Source organism: Embiotoca jacksoni, unplaced genomic scaffold (assembly GCF_022577435.1).
Source record: "Embiotoca jacksoni isolate LCO1_2020_lvr unplaced genomic scaffold, fEmbJac1.0.p SCAF_6, whole genome shotgun sequence".
Taxonomy (NCBI): Eukaryota; Metazoa; Chordata; class Actinopteri; family Embiotocidae; genus Embiotoca; species Embiotoca jacksoni.
Window position 1 is genome coordinate 4,545,070 of NW_027185414.1, and position 18,412 is coordinate 4,563,481.

Consider the following 18,412-nt stretch of genomic DNA (forward strand, 5'->3'; position numbering starts at 1 on the left):
TAGAAAGTTCTAAGAAATGGGTATAAAAGATGGTGATGAGGGAAAATGTCAGCCCCTTAATTTGAGTGACCTTACAAGTGGCATACTTAAATATACTACCTCCTTTTGTGAGGTTAAGTGAAATCCAGTGAAATCTCACTGGAAAGAGGGAGACAAATGGTGAAGTGCTTTTCCCACCTTGGCGTGGGGCCTCTAAGCTTTGAGAGGAAAGCAACAGCGGAAGGAAAACTTACGAGGGATTCCCATTTCCTGCCTTTGCGCTTAAAAACAGACACGTGTGTGTGTGTGTGTGTGTGTGTGTGTGTGTGTGTGTGTGTGTGTGTGTGTGTGTGTGTGTGTGTGTGTGTGTGTGTGTGTGTGTGTGTGTGTGTGTTTAATGGTTGAGGAATTTTAGCAGCTGTCCTAAATAGTGTCTGAGCGTAAAAGGGGCCCATTGATGGGCTCTGCATCACAGAACGGGCCGAGGACTCATGCAAACCCTTTCTGCCTTTTACTTCCTCTGCTCCTCCATCACACCAGATCATTGTAGGGTCCCAGGAATATTTCTTATATTAACTGCTGGGCCCATCTGCTTTCACCACCTCTGTACTATTAGTTGGTTGTAATTGTAGAGAAGGAGCTTGTTCAACTGGAGACCCTTTATGTATATACAGTATTAGTTGTTTGCTGCAGATAGAAACATTAGCTAATGGCCTGACATGGTCATGTAATATAAATGCACTGGGGCTGCTCACATTAGAGTGTGGGTGGAGGATATTAGCCGTGATGAGTTACAGTGACATTACTGTTCATTACACCCATTACAGGTTTTCCTGTCTCACCCCCACTTGCTGCAGTGAAAGGTTTCGACGCTGGCACTATTAGCCGCCTCAAAGGCTTCGATTAAGCAGATGGGTGATTGTTTGTTTTGGTTTGACACCCAGGTTGCTTTGTTATTGGGGATGGGGGTTCGGGGCCAGAGGTGGGGTTGTGAGGGGGCGGGGGGAGGGGGGAGCAGTAAGTGAAGCTGCGGGAGCTACGGGTGCACGATGAAGGCAAAAAAAAAAAAAGGAAGAAAATAAAAGAGTGATGCAGCCAACTGCCTGTCAGCGCTGTCCACTTGAGATGATTAATGGCCACAAGCTGTGATGGACAGAGCCAGAGAGAGAGGCTCCTGTTCAGTGAAATCACCAGTCGAGAGGAGGAGGGGGAGGAGGAGGAGGATGAGGATGATGAGGAGGGGGGGAGTGAAGACAAGTGCTTTACCTCCTTCTCCTCTCGACAGAGAACCCCACACGTCGCGGTCAACAAAGGCAAGATCCATCCTAGTGTGACTCTCTTAATGGGACGCGTAGCTTCAGATTAAGAGGGACCACATGCTGTGCTATCACTGCTTTAGAGTTATTTTAAGGCAAAATCCCTGTGTAGAAGATTTAAGTCTGTTGATAGTCATAAAGTGGTAAAGAGGAAGGAGGAGGAAAGGGAAAAGAAAGCATGAGTAAATCTAACTGCAGCTCCACAGTGAAATGTGAAATGAGAGGCTGTTTGTTCCTGCGAAGCTCACTGAAATGTTTTCAGGGATATATTGCAAATTGGCACTCGTGGGCTTTTGTTTGGTCTACAGCAAAAGAAAAAAAAAAAAGCATATTTGCATATTTCTTTACTGAGTTAAAACAATAAACAGCAACAACACTCACTCAGAGAAGGGAAGACGGGCATGATTTGCATTAAAAACAAATATAGACCATGGCTCTGCTGGTTTCCTCACATTTGGAATACAAATACAATATTTTGTTTGTCCAGGTTGAGCTGGTTTCTCCTTGTAGTATTGGTGGTGTGGGAAAAGTGGCCTCCCAGCAGGACATTAGAGGAAGTTCCCCAATTGTAACCCAGAGACCGAGAGCTCTGTCCACACCAATTACACCCTGAATGGGCTCTGGGGGATCCATGTATGCATTATATTACTCCCCCGGTCAGCCTCACAGTGGCCCTCGTAACAGACTGGCCCTCTGTACAAACACCACACCACAATAGGAACATTCTCTGGCTCTTTGATATGGCCTCGTTTTCCTTTAGTTAACACACCACAACTTCTGGAAAGTGGCAGCACCTGGCAGCTTTAACAACAAAAACACAAGGTATTGTGAGCATATTCGCCCATTTTAGATGAAGTGTTGGATTGCAGTTAGGAAGGTTTGTTTAATTTGAGATTTTGCTAATTCGTTTGGCTGTAGATGTAATCGCTTTTTTCTGCAATTTGATCAGCTAATTTAAAATTTTTAACGGTTTCTGTAATCTGAGTCGGGGCTGATTTTCTCAGGATGGATATCGTTTTTGAGACTCAAGAAGCACATTTTACATTGAGTGCAGCAATAAAATGTAATGAGGAAATGACATTTTGTCGTCTCTTGTCTTCTCTCTGTCTCCATCCCCTTCCTCCTCCTCCTCCTCCTCCTCCTCCTCCTCCTCCTCCTCCTCCTCTCCCCTCACCGAATTCTCCTTCCCCCACTGTTTATTGTGCTACAGTTACAACCACTGAAACTTGATAACACCATGGGGGATAGGGGTGGAGGGCCGTACTGTGGCCCACTTGGTGAGGCCGGGGGAGGCGTGGCTGGATTAAGGGGCCTCCTGTCCTACACGGGATGATTAATGATCTCTAAATAAATGGGGGCCGGCCTTTTTGATAGGGCAACCCTGACGGACAGCAGACAAGGGAGTGACCGTCGCGTGTCTGTATGTGCGAGCGGGGAGAAAGGAGAGGATGAGGGATGAAGAGGGCAGACATGGAGACCACAGTAGGAGACAAGGGCAGACGGGGTGCCAGGGTGACTGAGGAGAGGTTAAAGGAGACATCAGCCAGCGTGTGTAGAAACAAGGCCATGCTCTTTCATTTCCCTTTCAAAGCACTTTGTCAGTGGGCTGAAGCTGACCGAGCTTCCCAATCAGACAGAAAGACAATCAGGCAAACGTACAAGAAGACTGGAAGCAAAGGGGGCCTGAAGACAGGGTGGGAAACCCAAATGATACACACAATCCAACCACTGCTTTCTAATCATTGCCCCAACACAGACTCCAAATGAAGAGGCGAAACCTTTCTCTCTGGGCACATCCTCCCCTGCATTTGTCATCAAAAGATTTTGCGGTTACCATGTCGATGTACTTGAGTGCTGAGAGGATCTTTGCCTTCGGTGAACTCCACCCGTCGGCTAGCAAATTATAGCCCAGCCTTCAGGGAGCAAGCATCTCCAGTGGTTATGTTCTTCCTTCAAAACAAAAGGAAATAGTAGTTTTCCTGATGTTGTTTCTCTGTGTGTGTGTGTGTGTGTGTGTGTGTGTGCATGTGTGTGTGTGTGTGTGTGTGTGTGTGTGTGTGTGTGTGTGTGTGTGTGTGTGTGTGTTTGTGTGTATTGGGGGATGTCAGATTAAAATCTTGAGATTTAAAAAAAAAAAAAAAAAAGTTCACTTGGTTTTTGTTTGTTTCTTTCCAACCAAGGCTGCTCTTTGTGTCTTTTCCTCTCTGTGTTGCTTCATCCCAGCCCCCCATCCCTTCCACCTCCCTGTTATTTCCTCTGTCATTTGGCCAGACTGCTCTCCAGCCCTGGATTGCCACTGTGCTGTCCATCTTTAATTACGACCATACTGTTCAGGGATTTGAGTCTCTCAACTGCAGCGCAGGGAGATTCTTAATCACCATGCTTATAAGTAACAGAGCAGGGAAGAGGACAATTGCAGCTCTCAAGCAGATTAATGCTTGATCATCGGTCAGGGTAAAAATAATACTGGCTGCTCAGTTCATTCACGCATGTTGTTTTGTCGTCAGTGGAGAGCATTTGTAAATATTCTGAGAAAGAAACGGGGCAATTACTCATCCAATAAATGGGAAAAGAGCATGGTGCAGGAGGAGAATGACTTGTCACGACCCAGTGGAAAAAACATTGTGAAGGAGCTAGTCGGCTCAAGCTCGAGAGGACATGAAGGAAGTGTTCAGAGGAGTGACGCAAGACTTAAAGCAGCAAGCGTCACCTCCCTCATACAAACAATGTATCAAATATAGGAACCTCCGAAAAGGAAATATTTATTTAGCTTTAAGGGAAGAAAATGTATTCATTAAATATTGATAATATTGATATTTATTAAATATTGAGAGCAATAGTGTAAAAAAAAAAAAAAAAAAGAGTTAATATCGTTTTCAATGAATAAAAACTGTAAGCTAAAATACGACTTTTTATAAATTATATAAACAGTGCACACGTATGATGGACCTTTATTTTGATTTGTTTTGCTCATCTTAAATCTAGGCGAGTCACACGAGTTAAGCCACGACTTAACATTTTTATAAATCAACAAGAGATTATTATTTTTCTTTTTTTTTTCTTTTACCCAATTTTATATTCAAACAAGGCCACTTGACGTGAAGCTCCTTTGCATCAGTTGTAAATCCGGATCATAATACATTTTTTGCGGCGGCTTCGTGAAGCTGTTCACACATGAAACGCTCCTGCGATGGACAAATTTCCCCAAACTTCTGCTACCGCTGCATGTCTTGCTTCTCCATCTGTGTCCTGTGTGTGCTCTTAAAGCTATGTTTCCTGGCCTCCACACCCCTGTGATGGATGGTATGAAACGCGTTACAGCCCCCAGAGGAGCCCTACGCCAGTACAATAGACCTGAGCTCACTTCCAGGGCCGCTCTGCAGCGATGTTCCATCAGCCACGCGGTAATCCAGATCTGAGTGCAAAGAGGCCGAATGGAAAACAAGACGCCTGATTTGAGGGAAGAAATGGTCGCGAAGCACACAGATGCGATCGCCTCTTTGCCACCGGCATTTTAGTTGATGTGGTTTGTTGTTTGGGGTACATTTAGATTAAGGTAGTGGTCACTTAACAACTGATGATGCATGTGTGTGAAAAGAAATAGAGTTTTCATCTTCAGCAATTAGGCTTAAAAGTTTACATAGCAGTGATCCTTTTTTCCTGACATTTCATTCTGTTAATTCTGTCATTCTGTAATTGTGGCTCCTAAAAAATAACATCAAGCCTCTTGGTGTTGAAGCCCCAACAACAGTTAAGTGTTTTAAATTCAGTAATTAGCCATTTTTCCTTTTTTTTCTCTCTCTCTAACAAGCGTCTTTTATACTCTTATTGTTTGTAGTTTAGGAATTAAAGCTTATTCTGGTGTTAATCTCATTCTATGTCACTCTGCATTAAGAGCATCAACTAAAACCCCTGAAAGGGAAATGTATGACCGACTGTCATGGAGTCCAAAAGTAATTAGCATTGATGGCAGTTTATATTTGCAAAATGGATGCCCAACCCCCCCCCACGGTCGCTTCCTGTGTTTGGACATGTTCCTCTTCGGCTTATAGCAGCTGATGTCTCCCGTATTGATCAGTGGTGCTCGGCCCCAAATGAGGCTCTTCAGCTGATGGCTTTATCTGTCACTCCGTGTGGCTATTGATTAAAGCAGTTACTTGTTATTGCTGTTATAAAGCTTACTTTAAGGGACGGAGAGCCGCCTCACATCTGCACCTGCCAGCGAAGACATCACTGTCACCTGTGCACCCTTTTGAACCAGTAATAATCAGTGAGCAGTGAACTGTCACCACTCAGCACGTATGATCTTGTTCTCATGCAGCAGATAATGCAGGTTTTTTTTTTTTCTCTCTATAACTCTCCACAGCCGCCGCCTTCTCATGCATGCTCTCTTGAACCTTTGTTTTTCCTTTTGTGTTGAAATATTAGTCCTTCCCTTCTCTTTCACATTGTTTTTGGATGATTTTAGTCTTCAGCTGATTGAGTGGAAAAAGCCGAACCTCTGCAGCTCAATCAGTGGAATTTGCACTTAATGCCTCCCTCTTACATGTTGAACGAACCATTGTCATGTTGCTGTCACATACATTCCTGACATTTTCTACCGCACAATCAGAGACGGCTCTTTACAAGGCCGAGCTATTGAGTTACTGATCTCTTACTTGATTTTCCAGTTAAATGTAAACATGGAGCAGAAGTCGTCCACTGTATTTGACCTCAGCTGTAAAGTTTTAAATTGTGACGTTACGATACACTCTTGTCAGAACACATTTTCTTATTAGATATTTAAGGTACTTTTAACAAATATAAAAATGACATACTTTCTTAAACGTGTTGAAACGGCAAAACATATTTTGATGCAGTAACACGTGCACTTAATGCCTCCCTCTTCCATGTTGTCATATCTAAATGCTCTGCTCTGTTTTTACAGTAGTACAACCTTGCGGGTAGAAAACAACTTTTATTGACCTTTTCTTCACTGTCACTCACAATACAGGCCTGTATCATCAGTGTTTGTAACAGCTGCATACGTCAACAAAGATTTGACCTCTCCCTGCCTCCCAACACCCACGCACTGTGAAACTCTGTCATCTGCTCTTTGTCCTTGTATCTAAAGATTGTCCATTAATTTCATTTCGCCAAAAGATGTTTTCAGTCCAGTCACAATTGTAGCTCAGCAGAACAAGAAAAGGGGAGGTCTGATATTTTATCAGCATAAAGCAATACTATCATACAACTAAGTTTCACCAGAATTGTGCAACAAAGGGTGGAGAAATGTCTCATGCATGAGCAACGCAACAGGTTTTAGTGGTTGCTGGAGTATAACTGCAGGCTGCAGGCTATGAAGATGAAGACATGAAGTTATTAAAAAAAATATTCAGGCACTTTACTTTGTCAAAGGAACCAACCATGACAGCTATTCTGCCACGTGGAGTTTATTGTGCGTTTTCTTAACTATCGAATGTGTGCAGAATAATGGACAGAAGCATATTAAAGCTCCTCTGGTTTGTAAATCTCAAATTCACCAACAACACATTTCCTGATACCCAATGTTTCACTTTCAATAAAAAAAAAAAAAGCTGCTGGATTAAACGACTTTTCCAGAAATCTATGAAGAGAAATAGACTGGAGCACTAAAAGATGGATGTATAAACATTTGCAATCAGTAAGTCAGTCAGTGATTTTGCTTATTTGTAAAATAAAGTTGTTGAGTAAAAGTCACCAAATGGGTAGTGCCATTAAATGTCCATCGATCATGTTTTATATGCATAACTTTTGTCTTTATTTCCACCACTAAATTGCAGCCTTTCACGGCCTAAATCGTGTCATTTTGCATTGTTTGGTAGAAGAGTCCTTTCTTCACTAGTCTGTGCATTTTGTGGAGGCAAACAGCAGATGTCCACTTTCTAACGAAATGACTGTATGCAACTTTATAGAAAAAGGGTAGTATATTTTAGTAATAGTTGCATACAGTCATTTCGGTAGAAAGTGGACATCTGCTGTTTCCAGATATTTTGGGAAACCATCATCAACAAAAACATGTCCTGCACGGCACACTGTACATCTCAGGGATGTCAGTTGACCTCTGTCTCTTTCTCGTTCGGACATCCTTCAGAAATTGAAATCCCGGTGACTCTGAATGACCGTGAATCATGAGAAACCTCGACCCTTCTTCTATATATCCGTCTGTCCATCCATCCATCCATCCATCCATCCATCCATCCATCCATCCATCCATCCATCCATCCATCCATCCATCCATCCAACCGTCCGTCCGTCCATCCATCCATCTCTCCGTCGGCTCCATATCAGCCGGTGTTGATTGGGGTCTAGTCAGTTGATCTCCCGGGTCTCTGGGGATCGAGGGGACTTGGGTTACAGTTGGAGAGGCCATCTCACTTTTCGCGCCACCCAACCTTTTCAGCCCCCCCCCCCCCACCCCCCATTTCACCAGGTGACCCGTCTTTATGACCCACGGAGAAGGAGTCATATTTCTCTTTACTTTTTGCCTTTCTTTCTGCTCGTCTCTCTAATTCACTTCGGAGATGCTTTACTGGCAGAGCTGTCAGAAGATTAACGCGGCTAACCATTAACACAACTTTAAACATCATGTGAAAACCCATCAGCGTCGTCAGCACAGAGAGTTGTTGCTCAGTTGCACTTGGAAAACTTGAATCGTATAATGTCATTTTGAATAGTGTCCTGGTGTGTCGTCTGACAGGCTCCCCAGTGTGTGACCAGCAGCACCCAGTCAGATTTACAGCTTCTGACTGTTGTTTGGAGACTTGCTAGTTTTGCGATATTTTACACCACAGACCGAAGCAGTTGACGGTGCACAGAGGACAACTCCTTTAATATACTGGCTGCCTCCGCACTGTGATAATTCTTACTCGGAAGTTACTCGCTCTGTTTCCTGAGTAAATATAGCTTCAAGTGACTTATTCATCATTGAATGTTTGCTTTTTCCCCCCTTTGGATTGTTCCTTTTAGAGTTGTAGGTTTTATTTTTTTCCTGAACTATGAAAAAGATGAAGTATGCTGATATGAAAAAGCCATTCATGTTTTGTGAGCTAACCTGACATATTTGTCACTTACTGCACAGATGAATAATACATATTACTTGCAAACACTGCATTGTATTCTCTTTACGTTTGTTAATGTATCTTTTTCTCTGCACTGTTATTTGTGCAGTCACATCGTGCCGTGCAGGAATGGATCATTTTGGAGCGCATTGTCTTTATTTCTCTAGAGATGGCGTCACTGTTAATGATTCTACATTTGTGTCCTTTATTTTGAGTTTAAACTCAGAGGCCAATGGAAAGATTCTGTTTTTCTTTCTCGGTGTGCTCCTTATCACATGGTGGTTAAAAGCAGTTGACACAAGATAAGTCCTTATTTCTTTCTCTTTCTCTTTCCTGTCTTGCCTCTTTCCTTTGTCTCTCTCTATCTGCCTGTCTCCCCGTGTCAGCTCACATTAATTGCACTTTATTGACATGACAGGAATGAAACCTCCACAGCCAAAGCTATCGAGCTTATTGACTGACTGATATTATAGACTTTATTAGATGTCCGTCCCTCTCTTTCTTTCTCTCTGTCTGTCTCTACCAGCTGTGGCTTTAGCTTCATGCTTAGAATAGCAATGCATCTATAGTGTAACGTTACATTTAACTTCCCTTATGTGGAGGCTACATATCTTAACACTTGATATGAATTGGTCCGTCATGCGAGTGGTGGCTCTGCCTGGACTAAAGATAGCAAATTCCATACACTCAAGGCTTTTTTACCTTTTATGTCCCTGGCCATGCATTAAAAATAAAACAAACATGCCCCGCCGTACAGCGGGGTCCTGACAATATACTGGCTCGACGTATGAACATATAAACTAAACAGCCAGACGCTGCCTACATAAAGTAAACTCCCAGCATGTGGAGGCCAGACACTCGTCTCTCCTGTCAGTATCTCTGCCCCGTGTTAATGAAGGGTTCGGCCTGTTCTGTGTTGTTATTCTCTAAAAATCAAACAGTTTTTATGACTATGAATGCAAGGTGGCAGGCAAAAAAAATTACACTTAAGGCATTTTGAGTTGGAGTATGTGCTCCGAGTAATTCACGTTATTGACATTTTTTTTTATTGCAGGAAGCGTTGTTGACTGCGGACATTTTGAATACTTGTTTGGCATTAGCGTCCATCACTGTTTATTAAATGAATGTTCATAAACTGAACTGAGGAAATGGAAATGAGACGTATTGCTGGCCTGGTCTTCTTTGGGGTGTAGATGTGGTAGTTGGGGTAGAGTAGTGGAGGAGGAGGAGGAGGAGGAGGAGGAAGGTGTGGAGGGTGTGGGTGCTCTAAAAGGACTTAGACACTGCCATGAGGCCAGGGGCTGTTTGTGTTGGCTGACACCTTCCTTACAGCAGTAATCCAGTCTTTCTCCAGCTGGCTAGCTACTACACCTCCCCCCTCCTTTTTTCCTTTCTTTCTGTCCTTTCTTTCCGTCCTTCCTTCCTTAAGGCAGCAAAAACTACCTCTCTCTCTCTCTCTCTCTCCACACTTTCTTTTTTTCCTCTCATCCTTTGTCTTTTTTAAATCTCTCTGCTTGTTTTTCCTTTTACACTAACTGTGCACTCACGCTAATGTCACTAATCTGATACCAAATTTATTTTAATAATCTATGAGATTATGGTTCAAATAGATTAGAGGATGTAAAGCAACCACAGACAATGACATAATGTGGTTTCCTTTTCTCCTTTTTCCTATCCTCCTTCACTGTAGACGGCAGTGAAACCTCACACCAGCCAATGCTCATTCAGTAAAAAAATAATTTCGTGTGTGTTGTCCGCTGTAAGGCTGTCGCTCTGTCAATTAATTATTTAAAGAAATGCCCATCAAGGGAAGTCGGTAATATTTAATTTACCACTACTGGTGTTAGGGGCACCCAATTGATTTATTATAGAGGCACTTTAATGTGAACAGCTGTTTCCTGCTAAAAATAGGTCAGAGGTCAGATAAAAGGACCTAGTTCCTTCTTCTTTTTTCTTTTTTTTTTTGCCTCACATTGAATAGGATGCTGGAACTGTAATGTGAGGGCAAAATGTTAATGTTTGATTCAGATGGACCGCCTATTTCTTATGGGTTGATGAATAACTCCAGGCTCTGAAATTATGGATAAAAAGGCTTTTTACTCAAGGTTATCTTTTACTGAATAGTTGGATGTGTTTTATTCTCATTCTTTTGTGTTAGAGGAGAAATATATATTAAATGATTGTAAATGTTGTAAAGGATTTTTGCTCTTCAGGAAAAATATCACAGGAAGTAAATATGAGTATATTAATCATCCTCCCATAATTCCAAATATGAATCCGTGAAAGGCTTTCTGGTTGCCTTTTATCCTCCTCTGTCTGACTCGGTATCTTTATCCTTATCATTTGAAGTCTAGCCATTTGAAGGCTGGCCGTGTGGCTCTTGTACTCACAGTGGAAGTTGGAGGAAGGACTTAGGGAGTGGTTCAGGGGCCCTCGGCCTCAGCACTTCCCACCAAGGTGACCTCTGACCCCTGGTGCCATTAATCACTAGGCTCCTGATGGCCTGGTCTCTGGGGGAAAATCAGTCCGGGGCAAAGGATGATGGGAGGTGAAGCCTGCAGCCAATTACATATTGGCTCAGAGTGGCCCAGTGGACAAATCAGGGCTTTACAGAGAGATGAAATACCCAATGGCAGCCTGTTTGAGGCTTCGTGTCACAAAGTGTTCTTATATTGTCGGGGACCTTGTTGTCTCTCGTCTTCTCTAAAATAAATAAAACGCTAAAGTTGAATCGGTAACAAGTACAACAGCAGAATAACAGCACGTGAGACAGACGACTTGTTCTGCTGTGATCAAAAGAGATGTTTTGGTCCGCTCTAATTAAGCCTGTTAGAGCTAAATGTCTCCAGGGTTGGAAATGGAGCAGCTGTTGGAAACCAAAGGCAGGCGGCACGTTGATTCTCTCAAATAAAGGAGCTCTGGCTAACTGCCCGAGCGTTGCCAATGTGATTTTTGGTCAATTACGGTATAATCAAAGGTGCTTTCATGTGGTCAGGTCGTGTTGAAATGTGAAACCTGGCTGATGTCACATGTTGACTAATTGATGCTGTTTTTGGTTACTTGTCCACTTAAGATATATAGATACTGTAGCTACTTGGTTTCTTCTCATACACGCACTGTGTGTCCATATTTAGGCTTTCTTTGTGTGGTTATTTAAATATCTCCTTGTAAATACATAAAATCGGATTTTGATTTGACAGCAGATGGTGACAAAGAGGCTGGCGTGAATTAAAGCCTAGCTAACTGCTGGCCTGTCACTATGGAGCCGGTGCTGTTGTGTCTCATTTGTTGTGCTGTCATTGTTCCCGGCCAGGCCAGTATGAAAACATGGCTTCCTGCTGACCTGCAGTTTAATTCACACATCAATAACCCCTGGCTGATCTCTGACCCCTCTAGTTGTACTAATTGTTTAATGCAGGATTGATGTCCAACGCTGCATTAAATAACTGACGAAGTGCTGGCAGCAAAGCTTTGATGCACTGCGTGTTCTGGAAATGTTGCTACAGCACAGAGATTCGCTTTACCGCGCCACATGCGGACACATTTTACTGCCTCTTTAGTCTTAATGAAATGTTCACAAACAAATTTGCAATCTACAGGAGGACACGTCATTTTCAATACGCAAAATGCATTGTACAGTTGACAATACGTCGTTACATTACTGTGCGTATATACGTTTTTTTTCATTTATTTACACATTTATATGTACTTTTATCTTAGTTGCAACTGATTTTAAAAGTTAATGTGTCGATGGATTTCATTCCACCTTTGAGAATCGCTTCCACCTGTTACTAAAGGTAAAAGATGAACAATCAGTGAATGTGCATTTAGATAACGGCTAATTTAACTTATTGGTTAACTAAATGAGACTACAGACAATGTTTCCTCCACACTTGTCATCTCTGGACACTAATTCAAGTAATCTGAGGAGGACGCCGGCGTCTTGGCAGTGGCCCACTTGTTTTTACTGTGTTAATTGGCTCTAAAGATGAGATGGCTTTTTTCCGAGAACAGACTTGTCCGTGGCTTTAGCAAGCTAAACAATATCAACCAGATCGAGCGTTCCCGTTCATTTTAGATTAGATTGTCACTCGCATGTCTGGTTTTAAAGTCGGTGTTTGTTTAATGTAATTGATACACCTATTTATTTATTTTTTTTGGGACATTTATTGCATCATTAACAACACTAATGCAAACCAATCGAATGTAGAATTCATTGATGTGAATGGAGGACATTCTAAAATGGATAAAAGTCAGACTTCTCGCCTGGATGTTTCATAGGATTGCATCAGATTTGACAGAGGTAATAAACATGTTCCTCTGTGTATTTTCCAGCAGCTGTTCTTGCACAGTATGCAATTTGTGCCACTTGGGGTCTCTCAATCAAAACAGGAATAAAAAGACAGCATTTGATGACCTTGTGAAGCAGTGAGGGATCATGGGAGTTGTTGTCTTCGTTGGTAAACAACCAACATTGCTGATGAAAATCAATCCTTAGCTTAGCAATTAGCGATAGCTTCGCCCTCTCCCTCTTCCTGTGTTGCTGCCGCTTGCTCGGTGTGCCTTATGTTTAGATATTCCTCCGCGTCCTTTAGTAATAATGGTGCAGGTAATAACTGTAGTTTCCCTGCGTTACCCGCTGTAGTTAGCCAGCCTCCGGAGCTATTATTCTCCATCCAGCTGCTTTGGAGCTGCCAGCGGGAGCGTGTGACCTAATGAAACAAGTCACGGCTTTTTCTGCATTTAAACCTCGTTGGACACATTTGAGATCATGAAAGCGCACACAACTCCCAAAAAAACATTATGTCTGATTGTTTTTAGAGGGCGTCCCGTCCCGGTGCTGCATCGGCGAGCGCTCGCAGCAGGAAGGGTTTCGAGGCTCGGGCCTTCCTGTTTGGAGTTTGCGTGTTCTCCCTGCGCCTGCGCGGGTTTTCTTCGTGCTCTCCGGCTTCCTCTCGCAGTCCAAAGACATCTGTGTTCGGTTAATAAAAAGCTGCTCATTGCTGTGAATGTGAGGGTGAATGGTTGTCTGTCTTTCGGTTTTGGTGCTGTGAAGAACTGGCGACCTGTCCAGGGTGTACCCCCTCTTCAAACATAGTCACCAGGGATAACTTCCAGCCCCCGGCTGTCAGCGTATTCAGGATACAGCCGGTATTAAAACAAAAAAAAAATAGATGGATGGCTATTTGTAGACATTTAAATGTGGAAAGGTGAAATATTACAACTTTAAAACACAGAATTGTGAATATGTGGTGCCAAACCCGATGCAGAGAGCTCTGCTCCGTCTGTTGTCTTTCCTAAAACACTTAAGGAGTGATTCTAAGTCGATACAACATTACAGCCAGAATTAAATAGGGCACCTCAAGGGTTAGAGCCCGAGAGCCTGACAATGCCTTCCTGATCTTCACACTCCACAGGTCCATGTGTTCACCTTTGACCTTTGCACATGGCTTAAAGACATGTTGCTAACTTAAGAAAATTAATCAGGGCTAATCTTCATGGCCTGATCACACTGCTATTTTACGAAGTCATTAATGAGTCCAGTTTCAGGTTAAGAGCAGCCTGTGGTGGATTGGCTGGCATTAATCCTCCACCACACACACACACACACACACACACACACACACACACACACACACACACACACACACACACACACACACACACACACACACACACACACACACACACACACACACACACACCTACTCCACCTTCCTTATTGTCCTCCCTGTACACCCCCTGCAAGCTTCACTGCAGATAAGCTGTTGACAAGATTAATGCATCTGTATCAAAAGTCTGGAGCCGCCTTGCGTTGTGTTGTTTGTGAATCCCCTTTTCCAGGTCAAGCCAGATTGCGTTAACTGGGCTAATGTGTTTTCAAGCCAAATTTAACTGGCGCGCAGGCAGCAAGCTTGTTTAACCAGCAACCTGACAGCTTTAGATCAATATGTGGAGATCACAAAGTTATCCTGGATATTTCAGTATTGATTATTGAATGGATTAATGCACTAGGATTCCTCCTGCTTGCTCACTGCAGTGTCTTTAAACGTGCTTTCTGCACGCCGAGATGTCTCAGCAGGGAAAGAAATAGGAAAGAAATAATCAGCATTGAGGGTTCGCTTCTACTCGATACACAAATCCAATTCATAAATAAAGTCATCAACCATTAAGGCATTCATGCTGCCGAAAGCTATTCTGTTTCAGATATCGGATTTGTACCGTATTGATTGATTTGATGATTTTCCTCTCCTCCACAGGAACCCCAGTCAATCGTATTCCCATCATGGCCAAGCAGGTCCTGGACCTGTACATGCTCTACAAGCTCGTGACGGAGAAGGGAGGCCTCGTGGAGGTTATCAACAAGAAGATCTGGAGAGAAATCACAAAGGGACTCAACCTGCCGACCTCCATCACCAGCGCGGCTTTCACTCTGCGCACACAGTAAGTCTTTGTAACTCTGCCACGAAGCAACCGGCGTCCAGCTGTGTTTCAGTCGTCCGTCTCGCACAGATCTGTCGGAACAGATTTGCTCCTGTTGTCCAGCGCCGAGACGGCTCACCTTGGGTCCGTTTCGTGTAGCTCGCGAGGAGCCGCTCTTGCTAACGCGCTGCTCAGGCGACGCCTGAAATGTCGACACGGCGTTGGAGCATTTGGATTTGTGTGCGCGGTGTCGTACGAATGTCAATATAAACCCGTGCCTGCGTGCTTATACACACGCGAGTTTGCTTCCTCCACCAGGCCACCTTCTGTCTTCACATTCAATTCCTCCAAGCATTACATCACACATGGAGCCCATCGACTCCATAGATTTATCGACCTGATTTGGGTCAGAGTTCACAGTGGCCGAGGTCGGGTTTGACTGACACAAACTCTCGCTCTCTCGATGGAAACCCCTCAGTAGAAGCAGCACCTCTCTATCCTGTCCGCTGGCAGATATCCATAATGAACCTTTATGTATTTTTAATGTTGCGGGGCTGTTGTGTTGCATTGCTCCGCTTGCTCTGTCTAATGGACGCCGCTCCTCCTGCTTCGTATTGATCGTCGCTGCTGCTGTTCCACCATTATGCAGCCGGTGTGCACAATACGGTGTGTTCGTGTATGGGATGGAAAACGCAACAGGGCTGTGACTGTGCACGCTTGTAGAGCGGCTATGAGGTCGTTCAAGTATACTCGGCATACAAAAACTCTTTTGCACAATTGAACGCCAGACGTTGCATTAAGTTCAGTGGAAATGTATTCACCGAAGAAAGAAGGTTTCTCTGGGCTTCCTAGAGGCCTGATTTTGCAGATTTCATGTAAACATTGTGGGTGGGATTGCCAGAGGCCCCACCTTATGATATTAGCACAATATTTAAGTCACAATAATGACATATGTTTATCGCAATTTTAAGCATTTTGCAATATGCTGAGTGTTGTGATGACACATACGGTGATTTATTCCCTTTTTTTTTTTTTTGACGACAAATTACGTCCTTAAAGGAAAGCTTTGTCCGCATGTGTTTTATCTAACGCAGTAAAGTTTTCAGTCCGTTTATCTCATGTCAGTTCATTTTTACAGCAGTAAAATAAGATTGTCGGGACAGGCTGACCGGCACGGTCATAAAAACCTGTCATAAATGTTGCATGCACCTTACAAACTTATTTATTTATATAATAAAAATATTCATACTTGGCATCGATGTTTCACTGCAATATTTTCATGCGAAGTATCACAGTAGTTCTCTGCTGTTTCAAGTTTTTTTTCCCCCCACTGCTGGTAATCCATGTGACCTTCATTCAGTAAGCAGGAGGTTAAAGAAACAGTTAATACTCCTGGAGAAACCAGTTTTTTTTTAGCCATGTATGCAAAGAAGGTGTCCGACTGGGTTTTTACACTTGCGTGTGCCTGAAGGACAGAATCACTACCGGGGATGAAAATACAGCTCGTTCACCACAGCAGTGGATTCTTTCATCCAAAATAAAACGGAGGTATCTGACAAAAACTGAATCTGACGTGAAAGTAAAATATAAATACTTCTATAATCTAAACACATGCACTTCTTGGGTTGAATACAAGGCTATCGTTAAAATCTTTTAACACCTTTGCGTCCTAAAGACAAACTGTCAGTACATCTCCTGTCCTGTCACTTGCACTTTCAGTCAAACAGCACTGACAACAAAAAACAAACAGATAATCTTAAGGAGGCTCCTATAACACTAACTGACTAAAAATGTGACTTGGTTTGAAAGGTTGTATCGGAGGAAAGGGGAGAATTAGTTTCCATATTGACAGAACAAGAGCAGCCAGTTCGATGCCGCACGTGTTAACACATTCTGCAATTTAAAGTGGCCCTTTTAGAAACCCACTTTCTTGTGTGCATGTAACGTATGTTGTTGATTTTAATTGTGAAATCAGTGCCGATTCTTTCCGCGTGAATGTTTCTGTGGTCATCTTATGCTTTGCTGCGTGTTTTCTTTCCTCTTCAGGTACATGAAATACCTGTACCCGTATGAGTGCGAGAGGAAGGGCCTCAGCTCCCCAGGTGAGCTCCAGGCTGCCATCGACAGCAACCGACGCGAGGGTCGTCGTCCGAGCTACAGCAGCAGCCTCTTCCGCTTCTCCCCTTCTCCCAGCACAGCCCCCCACATCCTGTCACCTCCCAAGATGCACCTTTCTGCTCTGGGCGCGGGGACGTCGGCGGCCCTCAACGGCCTGCAGGCCTCACCGGGACCCTCTTTGAAGAAAGGTAGGCACCTTAAAGTGGTGCAGATCAATCTGCAGAATCAGACTTAAAAATTCTGATTCATGAATGAATGAATGAATAAAGGGGAAAAATAAGTTCACAGTCGTAAGAATTAAAGCTCTGACATAAACAGACATCTCTAATATGTACATGTGTGTAACTGAGAAGAATAAAGAAGGTGTTGCAGGAAAATACATGTGTACACTCAGCAAGCCTTCTCTGGGTTAATGAAGGTCATATTCAGCTTTGTAGATGTTTGCTTCAGAGACTGTTAGCTGCTCCGTGCTGGCTGGAAAAAGCTGGACTGTTCAAGTTACACGTGTGCTGAGACCTTGAAAGTATTCGTAGAGAAATACTGCCCTCTGTCGCAGTTTTGAAAAACGACATCCAGGCTCAGCGGTGGAGAAAACACACCTGAATATAAAAAAGTAGTTCCACATCGATGTCCAGTGAGTGTGAGTGTATTAGTATGAAAGTGTGCTATTGCAACGAGTCACGTTCCTCCTTCCTCTGTATTATCCCACCGTGTGTGTGTGTGTGTGCGTGTGTGTGTGTGCATGTGTGCGTGTGTGTGTGTGTGTGTGCATGTGTGCGTGTGTGTGTGTGTGTGTGTGTGCATGTGTGCGTGTGTGTGTGTGTGTGTGTGTGTGTGTGTGTAGTCCATCCAGGTGTTTTAAGAGTTCATTTGAGAGCCGATTCTCCCTCGGGCTGTAGAGCGCCTTCACCTTTACTACTGATTAATAACATGGTTCCCACACCAGGGGGGGCACTTCATGAACTTTGAAGCCTCTAGTGCACATCAGTGGGATCCTGTTGATAACTGTCATTACGCTGCTTTGTTATCTGATGTCACTTTGACTCGGTTGGAATGTGACTCCGCCGTGGACCCCGACAGTATCCGCGGCTTGTACTTGAGTAACATGCTGTGATTTACTTGCCGCTCGTATTATGTGCTCATATAATATGGCATGTGGTTGTGCTGACTGAATGCTTGTCAATGTGTAACTGCTCTGCACACCAGCGCAGCTGTCTTGTTGTAATCTGAGGTTTTCAAAATGCACTTGTATGAAATCAGCAGGGGAACTTTAAAGAGCTGCATGATGTCCATCAGCTGAACCAAGAGTGGTTTCATGTACATGGGAATTATTTGGAGTCGTGAATGCTTAAACGAGCATTATGTCTCTAGTCAGGATCCTCCATGTGTCGGCGGTGCGTGCGGTCGATTAGCACCACAATCAAAACACAAACACAACTTTGTTTAGAAAAGTAACGCTCCGTTTAAGATGAATTTGATGACTTTTCTTCTTCACAA

At 43.4% G+C, this 18,412-nt stretch overlaps 1 protein-coding gene across 3 annotated transcripts in view; it reads left to right on the forward strand.

The window, feature by feature from the left end:
• The window catches only part of LOC138212983 (AT-rich interactive domain-containing protein 3B-like), a 52,567-nt gene that overhangs the window by 28,480 nt on the left and 5,675 nt on the right, over nt 1–18,412 (forward strand). For all 3 annotated transcript variants that reach the window (XM_069173750.1, XM_069173748.1, XM_069173749.1), the window contains exons 5-6: nt 14,635–14,818; nt 16,844–17,103. In XM_069173750.1, the coding sequence (XP_069029851.1) occupies nt 14,635–14,818; nt 16,844–17,103 (444 nt within the window). The remainder of the gene's footprint in view (nt 1–14,634; nt 14,819–16,843; nt 17,104–18,412) is intronic.